This window comes from Cheilinus undulatus, linkage group 7 (assembly GCF_018320785.1).
Source record: "Cheilinus undulatus linkage group 7, ASM1832078v1, whole genome shotgun sequence".
In the NCBI taxonomy this organism is placed as follows: Eukaryota; Metazoa; Chordata; class Actinopteri; order Labriformes; family Labridae; genus Cheilinus; species Cheilinus undulatus.
Window position 1 is genome coordinate 10,822,610 of NC_054871.1, and position 13,541 is coordinate 10,836,150.

At 39.7% G+C, this 13,541-nt stretch overlaps 1 protein-coding gene across 2 annotated transcripts in view; it reads right to left on the minus strand.

Annotated features, from left to right (window-relative positions):
- Positions 1-11,663: 11,663 nt before the first annotated feature.
- lrp8 (low density lipoprotein receptor-related protein 8, apolipoprotein e receptor) overlaps positions 11,664-13,541 on the minus strand; it is a 319,636-nt gene continuing 317,758 nt past the window's right edge. For both annotated transcript variants that reach the window (XM_041791395.1, XM_041791394.1), the window contains exon 19: positions 11,664-11,933. In XM_041791395.1, the coding sequence (XP_041647329.1) occupies positions 11,895-11,933 (39 nt within the window). In that variant the 3' untranslated portion in view covers positions 11,664-11,894. The remainder of the gene's footprint in view (positions 11,934-13,541) is intronic.

The window sequence follows — 13,541 nt, forward strand, 5'->3', positions numbered from 1 at the left end:
CACACAAATCTTTGAGTTTTAATTTTTGTTTTTTCACTTTTTTTTCTAGTTTTCTAATTTCAATAAAATTCAAGTGACATTACTGCAGCCCATATTCTTAAAGCCCAGGCTGTCCTAAAAAAAAAAAAAAAAATACTTGGAGCTTGATTATACACCACAGGGTTGACATTTTACAACCATTTTTTATAAGACAATTAGTCTAGGCGAGACAAAATTGTTAAATAATAGCTTAGGGCTCATTTTAAACAGGCAGCAACAAATAGGATGAGTTTTCGAATTTGAAATGAAAGCTAATCAATGCTTGATTTTAGGATGGTCTTTGCTAACCTCCATGAGCCCCTCCATAACTTCAGGCCCAGAGAGTGTTACCCTTTCCCCCCTTTTTTTGAGGCCTTGGTTTTCAGGTGTGTAACCACTTCCAGTTTCAGATGTCCTGCCCTTTGGAAAATGGTTTGCCTGCTGAGGATCCTGCAATGAAGCACTGCAAATAAATTATTTTAGCTTGCAGGCTAGGCTGTGCAGGAGTTATTTTAAAAGTTTTGAATAGACTAACGGTTGACGGGATTCAGTCACCCTGTCCTCCTCTGGAAAGTATGGAAGCCCATTTCTGCCACTTAAAAAAGAAAACCGTGAAAGTTAGGCAATTCAAAATAAATAAATAAATAAATGAATAAAATAAAATAAAAAAACCCAAAGTCATAAATTGGAAATAAAAAGTCAGAGTTATGAGTTGAAAAGTCAAAATAAAAGTCAAGTCAAAGTCAAACTTATGAGACTGAAAGGCCGGATTAAGGGGAAAAAGTTAACATTATAAAAGCAAATAAAAAATCTGAGATAAAAAGTCACCATTATCAGATATAAAGTCAACATTATGACAAAAAGTCAAAATTATGAGATAAAAAGTTGAAATTATGAGATTGGAAGGCCAAATTAAGGGGGAAAAGTTAACATGAAAAAAGTCAAAATTATGAGAAAAAGTCAAAATTGTGAGATAAAAAGTCAATATGACAAGATGATAAGTAAAAATTCTGAGATAAAAAGTCAAACTTATGGGAATTAAAGTCCATATTTCAAGATAAAAAGTTGAAATTATGAGATAAAAGTCAAAAGTATGTGATAAAAATTCAACATTGCGAGATAAAAAGTCAAAATTGTGAGTTAAAAAGTTGAAATTATGAGATAAAAATTCAAAATTTTGACAAAAAAGTCCAAAATTATGAGATGAAAAGTCTAAATTATGACAAAAAAGTCGAAATAATGAGATAAAGGGAAAAATTATGAAATAAAAAGTCAAAATTATGATCAGACTTTTTATTTCACAATAATGACTTAGGATTTTCCTTTTTTAAAGAATTGCGTAACTTTCACATTTTTCTTTTCTTTTTTTTTTTTTTAAGATTTATTTTTGGCCTTTTTGCCTTTTTTAGACAGGACAGTGGATAGAGTCGGAAACAGGGAAGAGAGCAGGGAGAGACATGCAGGAAATAGTGCCACGGGCCAGATTCGAACCCGGGTCACCCATGCACACAGTGCGCGCCCCAACCACTCGACCACTGGCGCGCGCCACATTTTTCTTTTTTAAGTGGTGGAAAAGGGCTTCCATAGGACGGTAACACAAAGGTCAACACAGAGAAGAAAAGAACAAAGCATGGACTCTAAAGGTTGGACAGTTTTTATAAATTTAATATATCAATATATAGAGATATTTATCAACAGGTTGATTTCATAGAAACGTGAGTGAGACCATTTTGGCATACAGTACAGATAATCCATGTAAGTACAGAAGTTGCTAAGGTTTAATCCCTCCCCCCACCCTGCCCGTCACGTACCAACCCACCAGTTACCCCACCCTCCCCTCCCTCCCACAGACACGCAACACAGAGAAAACAGAAGAGTAAAAGTTTACAGGAGCACAAAACAAGGCACCAATAAATTAAAATCATAACCCCTCTTTTTTTAAAAAACACACAACAACAAAACCTATCGAACAGAATTAAATACAGTATGAACACTAAAAATCTGCAAGGCTGTTAAAAAGCAAACAATAAAGAAAAAAAAAACAAACGGAACGGACAGGAAATTAAAATAAAAACACTTTGGCAGATTATTAATTTTTAGTTACAATCAAGTAGTAAATAAATCCAGTGCTCTTGTGTACAAATAAATTCATATATAGTCTACACTCCTTTTGACCCCAGAGGTTTATGTACATCTTTTTTTACAGATACATTTAAAACATTATCAAAAAGTTTTGCCGTATGAAAAGGTATTTACAAATCACGATTCAAAACCATTGGACTGTACCATTGGACCCCTCCCTCCCCTTTTACCCCCCCTCCTAAGAACGGTATCTCTTTACACAGTGCAGAAGGCTTCTTGAAAAGTTTTGTGCAACAAACAGCGTAAAAAAATGCCTGTCGTATGGCTGTGGAATGGACAGAGGCCCCGATGAAGTTGGAGATGACACATCGGGAACATTCGGAGTTAATTCACATCGACATTTCTGTAAAAATCAGAGCTAAAGGTGCGGTAATTTACCCCAACTTCAATCCCGGCTTTAGCGAAATGTCTAAATCTGTGACAATGATGTTTCTCATCAAAACGTTGCCGGTGCATTTCATCATCCAAACCCATGAAAAGAATTCCACACATGGATTTCACAATGTCCCCACAGCTGTCTTCTCCCCCCCGACACTTCATTTTACATGACTGGTAGAAAATGTAGGCGACTGAACACTGCCCTTCAAGTAATCAAACATCAAGATCAAAAACTGAGACCAGTTTGGTGAGAAAAGAGAGAGAGAGAGAAACAATTACAACTCACAGACTAACAGTCCAAAAACACATGATAATTAGAGGAAGCAGATTCAAAGGAGAGTCACTGGGTCAACGAGAGCTCATTTCCAGGCAGGTAGAGTCAGTGAGGGCTTCTTCCACAGTCAGAAACTGAAGCTGGGTGGGGGGTGGTGGTGGTTGTCGAAGGGGGCTGCTTCTCCTGCTCGCTGGTTCAGTATCGGGAGTTTTCCAGCTCTGAGGGTTTAATATTTGGGACTCCTATTGAAGTCCACCAGTGTTTTTTTTCCCGCATTCTTCCAGTGTTTTTACATCTGTCTACACACAAACTGATAGCCCTTGCCAAAGAAAAGATGTCAGTGATGAGATGGAGATGGACAGGCTAGAATATGAGACAGATCAGCTTAAGCTAAAACTCAGTAGTATGATGGCTACAGACAGACTTTTGAGTGCTATGATGAAGTGCAGCAGTGAAGGAATGTCAGTGAAATAAGAGTTCAGTCAGTGTAATCTTGTTAAAGCAGCATGGGTCGGATTTGTACTGACAGAGGACTAAAGGTAGCCATTAAAGAGTGCAGAGAGGAAGAGAAGGATGAGCAACAGGACAGCTAAAAGGGAGCACAACTCAGGAACACTACAACTACAGCATACTACATTAAATAACTAGTAACCATGGCTGTTAGAACTGACTACCATGAGCAAATAATGCCACATACTCTCAGAAAACAAAACATAAATATTGTTATAGAAGGGATGTCAAAACCTTAAAGTTCCTGTGAAGTAATAAAAAAAAAATCTGTATTTCAGTTTTGTTGTATGATAGGCCATTTTGCTATGAATCACCAGGCCAAATTTCAGTCATGAAAAACATCCCTAACTATATAATTTAAGCTTTCAGAATCTTGAAAAAGCAGGCTGTGATATCTGCTCTGGGTGCAAAAAGTGTCATCTATGGACTAAGGTCTCATGTTTGTTCATAGGTAATGTTCTATCTTATTTGAGCAATAAAAGACCTATTAAACTTGGATAGACTTAAAACTAAGCAAATTAAGACCAGAGGAAAACAAGTCATGAAAATGAAAGTTGTGTAATCCAAGTAAAAGTTACCATTCATGCACAAAAGAAGTAAAAGAAACATCAAAAATCCAAAATAACTTTCCCGTGGAGCACAATAATGCATAAACTTAGATTGAACTTAACTTTTAAGCATCTGTTTATGCAAATAAGACTTCACTGAGAAAAAAGAACAGCTTTGTGACAACTCCGTCAGTGTCAATGACAGCTTAGTGCTGAAATGCAGTTTGTATGCTGCTACTGAATTAAAAACCTTTAAAGCAGTGATTCTCAACAGGTTAGTCGGGACCCAAAAGAGGGTCTCAAAGCCATTTTCAATGGGTTGCACATGTGTGTCTTTATAGACATGCTTGTTTTTCTCTCTGTCTTTGTAGTAGTGCATGTTTTGTACCCGCTGGGGTTGAAACTGCATAATTTTTCATTACAAAAGAGTCAGTGGTTGAAGGTAAAGGAAATTTGGGTTACATAGGAGTGAGTGGTGGGTCCTACTACATCACTTGAGAACCATTGCTTTAAATGACATTTTTCTGCCACAGTTCTTTTTGTTTTTGTCTTTTTTGTTGCAAACTTAAATGCTTTTGTTGTTTGGAGTTTGGACCTACATTCCACATGACTTGACCAAAGACTGGTGGTGATCTCTAAAAGCATACATGCCTTTTAAGAGTTGAAAAGGCATTAAAAATTCTCAAAGTATTTTTTTCTTGATGATTAGAATGAGTCATGCTCTTTTTGAAAAAATGAAATTGAAAGAACTGCAAGATTTTGCATCAGTTCAAGTTAAATGAGTTAGCCATGTCATTAACTCCTAAAGAGTCAACATACTTGTCTTTATAGCATGCTGATAAACATGATCTGTGTCAGTTCTTTTGGTTTGGTCAGCCCATTTTTCTCACAGTAAGTTTTAGTAGTATGTATCATCCGCATAAATACAAGTTTGCTTGATTATGGCTTGTTTTAATGTAGTGAAATCTACACGTAGGCTGCAAATGCCATTTAGTTTGAACTTATAAACTGCTGGTGCAACACGCCAATTATTAATTGGACTGGATCAATCTGAGGCAGGTAGAGTTACCCCACCCTCAACAATGGGGCACACCTGCTGTCAAAGACCAGCAAACACTAATGCATAAAATAGTCAAAGCAGTTCAAATAATTCTGGACTACTGTTAAATAACTTTGTGCAAGATTTTTTGTTGCACATGCAACACTGCAGCAATTAGTGGGATAACACTGAAAGACTTCAAGTATTACAGTAACTAAATATCAAAATAAATGTACAGGCAAACATGCATGCACTCAGCATGTTTACACGCAATTGGAAAAAGTCTTTTTTTGTGTCAGTCTGACTACGAGTGAACTTTAAGAATGCATATAAACATGTTAGTCCAAGTGATAGCTTTCCAAAGTCCTTTTCCTTGAAGTCAAACACAGCTGGCTAATGCAGCTGGAGGTGTATGCCTCAAGCAGACCCAAATCTGACTGAGCTTTGACCAGAAAGTAGAGCAGCATATATAGCAGAAGTCATGCTGTTGTATGCCTTCAGGTATCACCAGATACTAGAGGGAAAGCATGCATTGAAATGTACCAAAAGTCCAGCACAGGGTATGAGTAAAATTTAAAAAGTTCTCAAGTTTGCCAATGATTTCAACAGTTTTGCGCTTCATGCTAATAGAAGGAAAGCCCAATAGTAGTTAGTCAAAAGGAGGCATATTCCACTACCTAGAATTGTGTAAATAGGCTATGCATGTAAACGTACTGACTGTCATGCACAGACAATACATATTTTCTGATCTCTCCAGCATGATGCAGTGCACTCAATTCAGTATTTCAGTTTGCAGCATCTGTACCTTAAGCTTGCTTTCTACTGTACCTTAGCCTCTACTCTACACTTTATTTAAAGCATGCATTAACTCCAAAATACTACATGTGATATGAATTAAGATTGCCTGTCTGCTTCTGTATGAAAAATTACCAAAGATCCTTCCTGAACTTTTTTAACGTCCTTCAGCAGAGACGACTGCTCCCAAGGTGGCCTCGAAGTGGACCGGCCAATCCGTCTTCACAATGCAGCAATAATAACTTTTCTACAATGCCATGCTCAGTCACCTCAATAAATAAGCAATTTATTCTCAAACTCTCAGCACGGGACTCCATCAGACCTGCAGCAGACGTAGACATGAAGGGAACTATGCGGAGTGCAGAACTGGCCATGGGTTTGGGATTTCTTTAATCTAAAATTCACAAAAGAAATCTGACCTGTGGCAGATTTTTCACTATCTTGCATCATCTTCATATTTCTTCTCGGACTTTGATTTAAGTTTTTTGCAAAAATATATAAAGAAAATCAATTCATATGACCATCATACCCCAGGTTAAAAAAAAAAATTACCAATGTAGATACCAAAGTTGTGACTGTGACAATTTAAACACTTTCATACCCAAATTCTGCAAAACAGACCCTGCAGGATGCCATCAAGTGAGTCCAGGATCATGCTGAGCTAAGTCACGGCCGTCCCAACCGTGAAATGCTATTCATTTAGTATCTAGCATGCAAGGTTAAAATCAAAGGGGAAAAGGCAAGGATATAGACGAGTGCATAGCTGGGGAGGGATATAATTTATCCAACTTGCCAGTTGTCTTAAGCTACTTTGCATCATAAACTGAGTGTAGGAGGGGGCTTTCTATCTGAAGGTGTGAGCAGAGTAAGTGTGACTGTACTGGGATATAACATCAGCAAAACTCAAAATAAATGACCCACCATTCATCTTCTGAGCACAAACCTGCTCACATAAGGTGTAGTCTAAATCCTGGCAGTCATTTCCTGCCTACCTCTGCCACTGTCTTTCCTCCCCTGTGGCTTCATGGAGCTTCTACGCTGGGTAAACCTTTCCAGGAGACGCCGAGAATCATGAAAAATAACCACCATTAATCAGCTGTTTGTTTGTATGCACAAACTGTCTGCATAATGTGATGAAGATGAATGCTTAGTTCATACTGAGCATGTTGGAAGACTTTAATGTGTGCATTCTAGACTTTTCTTTGCTGGTTTTTTCCCTCACGTATCAGGGTTGTGAGAAATATGAAGATTTTACACACAGAAGCACTTGGTAGCTGAGTAGAAAAGCAATATTTGTTATTCAAAGAATGGAAGACCTGTGTTGCATTTACAGTTTGGATAATGTGTAACATCCATGCACCTAAAAATGCATTTTATTCATTTTTATTGTTATTTCTTTAAATGGTTTTATGTCTCATTACTGCATGCGTTTTGTATTTTTCAAGTTTATGTGTCTGACTGTGATGTGTAAATTTGCAACAAGAGCTGAAAAAGTGACAGATCCTGAACACATTTCAACAAAAACCTTCATATCAAACATAAAATATCTTATTAAAAGCAGCTGAGAGGATCGTTTTTTGTGGATTCTGACATCCTATATGAGGTCCCCTTTAAAGCAATGTTGATCTGGGTTTGGTAATCCGTCAAAGTCTGCACCTGGCTCAGACTGATCCAGCCCAGTTCTTGTTCAAACAAGCAGGATAAAAGTGAGCTGAGTGACAGGAAAAATAGTGGGAGACCAAATCCAGATCACAGTTATCCAGATAAAACCTTAGGGCCATGAAAGAAGCCCCTGAGACGACATGTACCTGATACTTTTGGAGGAGATGCGGCTTTAACCTCTTAAGCCCTAGCAGGACCAAATTTGGTCCTGCTCGTCTTGATCCAAACAAATTTGCTCTGTGCACTCTAGTTTTGCACTAAAATAGTCATGTTACACATCAAACTAAATGGAAGAAGCTCAGCTACAAGCCAAAATGAACCATTTTTACCTAAACCACATCCAACTCAAAAAGGACTTAACTCAATCAAAGTAGCCGTAGTGCTACGTAGCCAGACACTTCCGCCCCTGGTACTACAGACACAAACATGGTCTCATTTGAAAGCCCAGCCTCTACTGAAAATTCTAGTCATCTTTGTGCAGTTTCCATTTGTTTCGACAGTTTCTTTTAGTTTTCTACACTTTATTTTGTGTTGTTTTTCTGGCCATTGAAAATAAGTCTGCTCGTCTTGGTGTCAAACTTTAGTTCCTTTGTAAGACTTCCTTTAAAAGGGAACTATATGGAGGTCTGGGTGATTTGAGGGGGGAAAAAAGAATTCCATGATGCAGTGACCACCTATATGGCATATGAGTAAAAAAAGTGAGTTTTCAAATGGCAGAGATTGTGCCAAATTGTGCCCAGATGGAACAAGAGGGGATTTCACCTGGATATTTTTTTTACTAAAATCGTTCTTATTTTGTCCTGATAACCCTCTAGTGGCATGAAATTTGAAAGATGTAATGTCAAAATGTGTTGCTTTGGCCTACTGGACAGTTTTGGACTTCAACTGCATTATTTCTATGAGATATATATGCTAAAACTGCAAAAGAAAAAAAAAAAGGCGAAAATATTCAGTAACATATATACAAATATTTACACGTCTGAAGATTTTAAAAAGGGCCCTCTTCATAATGGTACCTTGATCATTCAAATAGACCTAATGGCTACAGAGTTATACTCATTTAAAGATGGGCTGGAAATTTTGAGCAGTAGCCTAATAAAAGAGGCTCAGGCTTAATTAATAGCACCCAGGATTAGGAATACTTCCACCATCACTTGCAGCGCTAATGCTAACTGTAAGTGCTTCTAGTAAACCAGTGTAACAACATATTTTAAGCATTTTTTGCCACAGTCACTGAGCATAGATTCCATCTGATTCAATGGGCTGGAAGCTTGTTTGTGGCAGGCCAATGGAAGATGGGCTCCTTACACTGGTTTACACGTTTCCTCTCTATCCAGCCTTCAAATCAAATCAGCGCTCGGCTCAGTCGGCCTCGTCGTATTACTCATCTTCTCAAACCAAACAGGGCCCTTAACAACCACTCCAAACAGTCAGTGACAGGAAGCAATTCTTTTTCTGCATCATCTCCCCTTGAAAAGCCTCGCTGTTAGAAAGGGGGGCTTAAAAAAAAGACGGTTTTGTTGTGGAGAAGCACCAAAATGCAGTGCTGCGATGGCAGTGAAATCAGAGATAATGGCACGTTTCAGCACTAATATCTAAGCTCGGCAGCACCAAACTCTGACAAAACAGAATTTTCACATCCTGGGAAGATGTTTGTAAAATTCTGGAGCTTCACCTCCAAAAATTAACAACAGCAGACACAAAGATAATCAAAAAAACAGGAACAAAGGTGTGAGTCCTGACACCTCCCGCAAATAAACAAACAATCCCAAGTTCATTATCGACTGCAGACACACCTCTGATACCAGGAGAGAGGATTACCCATAATCCCTTGCCTTTTCTGCACTGCTGCTTTTCGCCCTGAGGCACTACCCTCTGGTGGCACAAATCCTCCTCTTCCCCCCTCAGAAAACACACACATGCTGCATCACTTTTTCACCCCGAAATCACCTCCAAACAAGCTGCCAACCCCATCATTTCCTCCTGTCTACTTTCCCCTTGGCTATATTTAGCGTTGCCTGCCTACATACAATATGTCATGGGGAGCATATGAGAAGCAGGGTGTGAAAAAGGATGACATCCCCCCTCCTTTAAAAATATCTGTCGCGTCAACTAAAGATGTAAAGGGAGCTAAGAAGAAAAATAACGTCCTCTCCTGCCACTGTGCATCCTTGGGAACAAACCTGCCTGTGATACTTTGCACTAGGAGACTTTTGTGACACACAAACTACAGCAGACACATACAAATAAATAAAAAGTCGTATTAAGAGGGATTAAAAATGACAAATTCCAGCTTTTCCATCTTGTATGTTGGCCTGTCAGCCTTCTAAGTACAGCCATAATGAGGTTAGTTTGACAAAAATTATCAAGCAGCATTTTCACATCACTACAGCTACAACAAGAGGCGGAGGACAGAGAGGAGCAAAGCAGAGATAACATTTAGGCTGGCTACACACTAGATGGTTCTGGCCTGGTTTTAGGTCAATTTTAGACTCGTCACAGCCCACTGTTAGTTCATAATCCTAAAGAGTGTGGTGTTGACATGCTTTTTTACTGGGCTTGATTGAGTTGGAGCCGGGGTCATAAATATAACAATAGATGAAGCCTAAATTCTTGTCCACACACGGGCAAATATTTTGAAAGCAGAGACTTTTCTGTGCCTTTGGTCTTTCACACACACAAACAGTGTTTCAGGTTGTTAACTAATGCTGTTTTTGATGTGCACCATGAGTGAAGTTATCCACTGAGTGGATATTCTCACCTGTGAGTTTAGGTGCTCATAGTGTGCATTCTTCTTCAGCATACATTGCCTTGTTATGAAGTTGACTTTCTGCTTTGTTCTTGCCAGAGGAGATGCAACGTACCACTGATTTTCTAGAGGTAAAGCAGCTCTGTTATATTGTAAAATATTTAACAGCTTATAAGTGTAGTTCAACTCTATGTAGTGTGGACTAAGTCCAATCTGTGGGGGCTACCATACTGAAAATGCAGTCTCAAACTTATTCCAGATCAATCTAGAAACAAAGAGCTAGAGCTGAGGTGACTCTTAAGCCTCCTGGCAAACTGCTTCAATGTGGTAGCTTGTAGTAATCAGCCTCTAACTATGCAAAAGTCAGCATTCTTATTTCAACCAAAGCTTATGATTTATAAAAAAAACTCATCCCCCATAGAAAGTGTTTCCTAATAGACACTAACTAATCCAACCAAAGATGCTATTTGAACCAGGGTGTAAAAAAAATGACATTTTAACATGGGCTATGGTCAATGACTGCTCATGGTGTGTACAAGTGAGAGGCATCTGGTGGCAGACCTCTATAGTGGGGTTACCTTAACCGTGGGGTGGGAAGTGATGTGCTAACCATTGTTGGGTTTTTCCTTTGTTTGTGGTGGGTTCATTTTAATCAATGCCCCTTCCCTGGCCACTTACCCTTACCCTAACCTTTGGGGTTCGAGTGTCTGACCATAACCCGTTTGGGTTTCCTAGTTTGTGGATAAATTGAAATCCATCCCCCATAGAGAGTGTGCCCTTACAGACACTAACTAATCTGCCCAAAGATGCTATTTGAACCAAGGTGTAAAAATTGACATTTTAACATGCGGTACAGATGTGATTCCCAGTGCTTGTGCAGTCATACTCAAGTGGGCCCTTGCAGCTAATTGCACTTCAGCATTGGCTTCTTTCAATGACAGAGGTCGCCACTTCACCTATAGTTCATTTTTATATTTGTTCATAGGACTAGCACTTTTTGAGGAAGCCCAATGGGGGCAAAAAGTTAGGTAGGCTAGCTTGTGATCAGTTCAAATCAGAATGTTAGGTGCCTTTTGGATGCTTTCTCCAATCATTCTAATTGTTTGGGCAGCAGAAGTCAAATTGTCTTACAGGGACAGGCCCTTTGCATCATAAAAATTGGGATTTTAACATGGTGAGTGGACATTAAGGAACTGCAGTTATTTTGTACTTCTGCGCTGGCTTTTTTTCATCTACAGAGGTTGTTTCTGTGATGAATCTGCAACAGTCACTAATTACAGACCAGTAGGCATCACTGACTGCATGCTCTGCATTTTTGCTACAAATGCACACCAGGACAGCCAGCTGATGATGTTTTTCTTCTTAAGTCCCATTTGGACATTTGAGTTTTTGTGAGATCTCATGTCTGTGGAATCTCCACTGCTGCTACAGACAGCAGGTATCTGATCTCACCATACGACCAAAACTTTCCTTTTGCTGTTGGTCTCTCACCATCCAGTGTGTCACCAGCCTAATTAGCACTAAGAGAAGTAGTAGTGTCCAGTAGTAGTAGTAATAATGAGGAAGTAGAAGAGGAAAGGAAAAGTAGGGCACAAGAGGTACATGCCATCCCTGCTCCTTAAAAAGAAGAAGGAGGCTTCTCTTTCTCCTCTGTGTTGTAGCGGCCTTGTTGTAGAGCTGTAGAGGCTGTGTTGAGAGGAGGAGGGGCCAGGACGGGTTTGGGTAGGAGAGGAGGGGAGGGGGGAGGCGTGAGGGGGGCAGGAAGGATACATCCCCCCCTCAGGGATAGCCATCATCCTCCAGACTGAGTGCCACGCGCTGCAAACAGCAGATAAAAAGACTGTTACCACAGAAGGCTGGTGAAGGAGAGAAAGAGAGAGAGAGAGAGGGGAGAAAACAGCAGTAAGATGGACGGGGAACAAAGGAGGAAATCAGGAGATCTGAGCCTAGATGGTCCCCAGAAAAGAAACTGCAGGTTCATATTGAATCATTTATCCTCTTCTTCTTCTTCTTCTCCCTGACCTTCCCTTTCTCCTCTTTCCAACCCCCTCTTGTTCATTCCCTCGTTTTCTGGCTGCCTATATGTGAGGAATGCAGGATGCTTGCCTACGGCTTTAAATGTCTGGCCCACATAATGCCAGCCTGATTTCTCTGGCTGTCTGAGTTGCCACATTGCCATGAAAAAAAGAGAAGAAGATGAAGAGGAAAAAGGAGAAACGATAAAAGAGCACATGTAGATAATACACCTGCAAGACAAGACAGAGGGATTAGAGCTCCCTCTGCCTTGCTGTAGCACTTCACTGAGGGTGGTTTCTAATTCGACCTTGAATCTTAATATGACTCAGTCGTGCACCTGTTTCATGTGTGTTAATGTGTGCGTCTCCAGCCTGTCACCATGCCAATGATACCCAGAATTCCTTGCCTCATTTTTTTTTCTCTTTGGAGCAACACAAAGAAATCAGTGTTGCTATGCCAACCGATCAAAGCACTAGACTCCCACTCCCCCCCACTCCGTTATAATCCTTTTTGGCCGCCCTTCCCTACTCGCTTTCCGATACCTAAAACAACAAATATATTCAATAAAGTGTCGTAAAGATGACAGTCTCTGAGTGTAAATCACAGCTGGTTTTGTTTCCGGAGTCTGAAGGTAATGCAGCTTCATAAACTGTGAGGAAAAGTAATCCACATCAAAGGGAAATCAACAGGATAGATTTGTTTTTGCCTTTTTTTTCCCACTTCAGACAGAATATGAGAAATTCAATATTGGGGAGTTATTGGTTCTGATTTGTGCTCCCTTTTCAACCTTCAGGCCTTTTTTTAACTAATAAAACCAGAAATTTCACATAAAATCAATGTCAGGATGCTACTATCTGCTCTAGAAATTAGATTTTAAAGCAAAACAGTCTCCTTTTTCTGCCCTGCTGTCCTTTAGTCAGCTTTCAGTGCTGTCTATAAAGCGCTCTTATCTCTCTAATACACTATATGGACAAAAGCATTTGACCACACCTGTTTAGTATTGAATTCAGGTGTTTCAATCAGCCTGTTGCCACAGGCACCTAGCCGAAGAGCTCAGTGACTTCAAATGTGGTACTGTGATGAATGCTACCTTTGCAATAAAATGGTTGGGAAATTTTATCCCTGCTAGATATTCCACAGTCAACTGTACGTGATGTCACTAGAAGGTGGAAGCATTTAGGAGCAACAGCAACTTAAGTACTGGGTCAATGACTGCTCAGTCAAATGGGCCACAAAAGTGAGAGGCAGACCTCTATGGTGGGGCCTTCTGGGCTCGTCTGTTGCAGACCTGGATGAAGAAGTGACCTTGACCGTGGGGTAGGAAGTGGCGTGCTAACACTTGTTGGGTTTTTCCTAAGTTTGTGGTGTGTTATTTTTAATTCTATCCCACTTCTCCAGCCCCTTATCCTA